The sequence below is a fragment of the Apis dorsata genome, unplaced genomic scaffold, assembly GCF_000469605.1.
Source record: "Apis dorsata unplaced genomic scaffold, Apis dorsata 1.3 scaffold_331, whole genome shotgun sequence".
Classification (NCBI taxonomy): domain Eukaryota; kingdom Metazoa; phylum Arthropoda; class Insecta; order Hymenoptera; family Apidae; genus Apis; species Apis dorsata.
In genome coordinates, this window is record NW_006263599.1 from 439,801 (window position 1) to 443,718 (window position 3,918).

At 37.7% G+C, this 3,918-nt stretch overlaps 1 protein-coding gene across 3 annotated transcripts in view; it reads left to right on the forward strand.

Moving 5' to 3' along the window:
• LOC102680298 (cyclin-dependent kinase 4-like) overlaps positions 1-3,894 on the forward strand; it is a 21,061-nt gene extending 17,167 nt beyond the window's left edge. For all 3 annotated transcript variants that reach the window (XM_031511596.1, XM_006617928.2, XM_031511595.1), the window contains 4 exons: positions 1,926-2,599; positions 2,680-3,024; positions 3,105-3,265; positions 3,343-3,894. In XM_031511596.1, coding sequence (XP_031367456.1) covers positions 1,946-2,599; positions 2,680-3,024; positions 3,105-3,265; positions 3,343-3,562 — 1,380 coding nt within the window. In that variant the 5' untranslated portion in view covers positions 1,926-1,945 and the 3' untranslated portion in view covers positions 3,563-3,894. The remainder of the gene's footprint in view (positions 1-1,925; positions 2,600-2,679; positions 3,025-3,104; positions 3,266-3,342) is intronic.
• The last annotated feature ends 24 nt before the right edge of the window (positions 3,895-3,918 follow it).

Below are 3,918 nucleotides of genomic sequence, written 5' to 3' on the forward strand. Positions count from 1 at the left end.
GTAAGTATTTACTTTTCTACATTCTTTGCATTTCATTTCGACTCGTCTCGTTCTTCCTTATCTTCTATCGAGTCGGATGAAACGCTTTCCAATGTTATCGCTCCCTTCACTGGCCACCAACACGTTCTAGTTTTTCTTTTTGTGATTCTCGGAAAAAGTTCATCGCGTTTGCATTCCACCGCTTGTTCTCGCTTCCCGACGAAACACGAGGCAGAAGGCTTCTCTCTCTCTCTCTCTTTCTCTCTCTCGAGGCTCTCTCCTCAGGTTCGTTCCATCTCTTTTTTCTTGGAAAAACGGTTTTCTTGTATTCTTCACGAAAAGATACATTGGAAACACGTGACTGGACTGCGTAGGTGGTCCTACGGTGGAGATTGTGTTACACGAAAACTCGTACGCTACTTTCCTTTCTATCTACCTCGCAACCTCGATCTTTTTCCACTCGATATTTTTGTTAGAACGATAGTAAACGATAGTAGAAAATACGAAGCTCGTAGCAACTCGTTTTCCGCGTTAGAAAGTTTGGTTGGGTTTCACTTTTCGATCGTTTCACATGATGAAATGTGTGTTCGTTCCTCTGTTCCTCCTTTATTCTTTTCTTTTTTTCTCTTTTTTTTTTTTTTCTTTTTTTACACGGTCTTATCACAAAAGGAAGTTGATAAAAGAAACTAAATCAAAACGTCGAATGAAGCCCGACTATGAAACTTCCTCCTTCCACAAAGATGATGTTTATTCTTAGTTGTGTTGACAATTTTTCGAAGTCAGCAAAAAAAGGGTGAAAGACGCTATCGTTTACGTAAATTTATGCTTTATCCACGAATGATTCTGATACGATAAAATAATAATATTCCTAAACGCTCATATTTTAAATTTCGAAACGATAATATAACGTATACTTTTATTACATCCTGTTGTAGAGAAGGAAAAAATCCATGTAAGTAAATATTACGAAACGATAAATATCTACTGTTGTCTCTTCTTTTGGCCCTTACGTTAGACACGTACTTATTCATTATTTGAATTTTTTTTCTTTTATCGCTCTGTGCTGCAATGTAAAGTAGATATCTCTTCGTATCTCTTTACGCATTCCATTATCTATCACATCTTCATTCAGCTTTATTATTGCTATGACGTGTAATTATTCTGTATACACAGTCGAACGGTTTACAGCAATACAGTAAAATTTCACGGATATTTGTCTTTCTCTCATTTTATCTACTATCGTCCCTAACCACTATTATTCTTCAAACATTACCCTCGCAAACTTGCTTAACGATAAAAAAAGATTTTGTAACGAAACTATATTATATTTAGGGAAATTTTAAAATTAAATAAATACATAGAGTTCTCGGAGAAGAAGAATTTTCCCTCTATAATATATAACCAGGTAAGGAAATTTTCACCCGGAGGAAATTCATTACCGCGTGGAGGAAAATAAAAGTTAAAAAAAGCGTGGGGTGAACGAGAGACCCTTCTTATATTTACAAGATGTTCGAAAGGCGACGACGAGGCCCAGTACTATTATATACGAACGCAGGTGTCGATGCAGATGTTGCTGTACAGCAGACGGTGCAACACTAGCGCGTACGAAAATTTTAATGAAACTTTTACGAATCTACTAATATTTAACATTCAAAATGCCACAAGTGTCTTCTTACAAGTATATCAGTTTCGTGTATATTCTCCTGCATCCAATTATTGTCTCACGTTCGACGTATACGACTTAATATTCGTATTCGGGACTAATATTTACGTATTGATAATTAGGAAATTTGGATTGAAATACCGATGGATCGGGCGTATCGTTGTTGATGGAACAGGTGTAACATCGATTCAAAAGATTCCCTCTCTAAATTTAACATGTTTTTACCAGATATTCCGTTTATAACTCGATGTAGCGGAAACGTTGGTTTTCTTTTTCGTTTCAGGTAGAGGTCGAAATGTTGTGATGGCCGGGACATCTCGACGTCCGAGCTCTGAGCTCGGACCAGACCTTTCATCCCCCACGCCACCCAAGAAATCGAAATTCTCCGAGGCCTCGATCGAGGGAAGATCCGAGAAGGAACATGACTTGAGCACGGAGGAATTGGAGAGCGTGGAGAAATTGTCGGGTACGTCCTCGTTACCTGAGAACACGATAGAGGTAATACCAGGGAGCGCGTCAGAAACCAATCCATTCGAGATCGGCGGGGAATCTTTGGACACCGCGAAACAGCTGAGCCAAACTAGTTTGGAGGGGCCGGCAAATGTAGCAGCGGCTGGTTCCTCGAAGGAAGGACACTTCGGCAGTTTCGAAACGATCGCACAAATGAAGTACAGCGGCCAGAAAGAATTATCCAGTAGTTCTAACAAGAGATCAGAGTCGGATAGCGATGTGCAAATTCAAACATCGATAATCGGCGAGGATGCATCGTATCAGGAATTGTCTTTGATCGGAAATGGCGCCTATGGCACGGTGTACAAGGCTAAAGACTTGAATACGGGACAAGTGGTAGCTTTAAAAAAAGTTAGAGTGCCCCTGACGGCGGATGGTCTACCTACGTCCACGTTAAGAGAAATAGCCACTTTGAAACAACTGGAAAGATTCGAGCATCCGCACATTGTAAGTCTCGCTATTATTATGTGTATTGGTAATGCCGTTTCTATTTGGATTTATACTCACATTCTTTGTTATGCATGCAGGTAAGATTATTGGACGTTTGTCAAGGGAATTATCTACACTTGCCTTCTGCCGATGGAAGATCGGAGAGATTGGATCGAGGACTGACATTATGGCTTGTGTTCGAGCACGTGGAAAGGGATCTAGCATCTTACATGTCCTCTTGTTCGCAGACAGGAATTCCTCCTCATGTGGTGAAACAAATGTCGAAGGAAATACTCAGAGGTGTAGAATTTTTACACAGTCACAGGATCATACACAGGGACTTGAAACCTCAAAATCTGTTGGTAACCAGGGAAGGAAGAATAAAAATTGCAGATTTTGGTTTAGCGAAAACGTACGATTTTGAAATGAGATTGACTTCTGTGGTAGGTTGATATCACAGTAGTAATATTATTCATAATTTTATGTTTTAATACTAAATCGTAGAAATTATTGTATTGCATAGGTCGTGACACAATGGTATCGGGCTCCAGAAGTCCTCTTAGGTTGCTCTTATGCAACTCCTGTTGATATTTGGTCTGTTGGATGCATTCTAGCAGAATTAAGTAGACTTGAACCTTTATTTCCTGGTACGAGCGAAGGTGACCAACTCGATAGGATTTTCCAGTATGTTAATAAAGATATTCGACATTTCTTTGGAGAGAATGATTTGAGAAACTGAATTGAACTGATTGCTTTTACAGAATAATTGGAACTCCATCGCAAGGGGAATGGCCTGAAAATGTATCTCTTAGTTGGACAGCTTTTCCTTATAGACAACCAAAATCTTTTGCAACTATAATATCTGATCTCAACGAATATGGGCTAGATTTAATTAAAGGTATGCTTACCTTTAATCCTCATAGACGATTAACTGCGGCTCAAGCCCTCAGACATCGGTATTTTGCTGAAGATGATTCGTGATGATTAGTTTTCTTGAGTATTTTTTCTTCATCTTTAATAATTTTTTAAATGCAGACTGATGTTACGGTATCCAAAAATACGTAAGCATGTTATTTTATTTTTTTTTTAGTATAAGAATCATAGTACTTTTCTTTTTTTAGAAAATAATATAGTTTATTACGAATATAATACACGAATATGAATCTTCGTAATTATGTACGGCTTATAAATATTCCTTTCTTATTGAGGAATTATAATTGCAAAATACGTTTACTACAGTTTATGAAACCATCGTTATATTTAAATTCTATAGCTATTGCATTTGAAAGATCATCGTAATTTAAGTGTATATATATATATATATATATATATATATA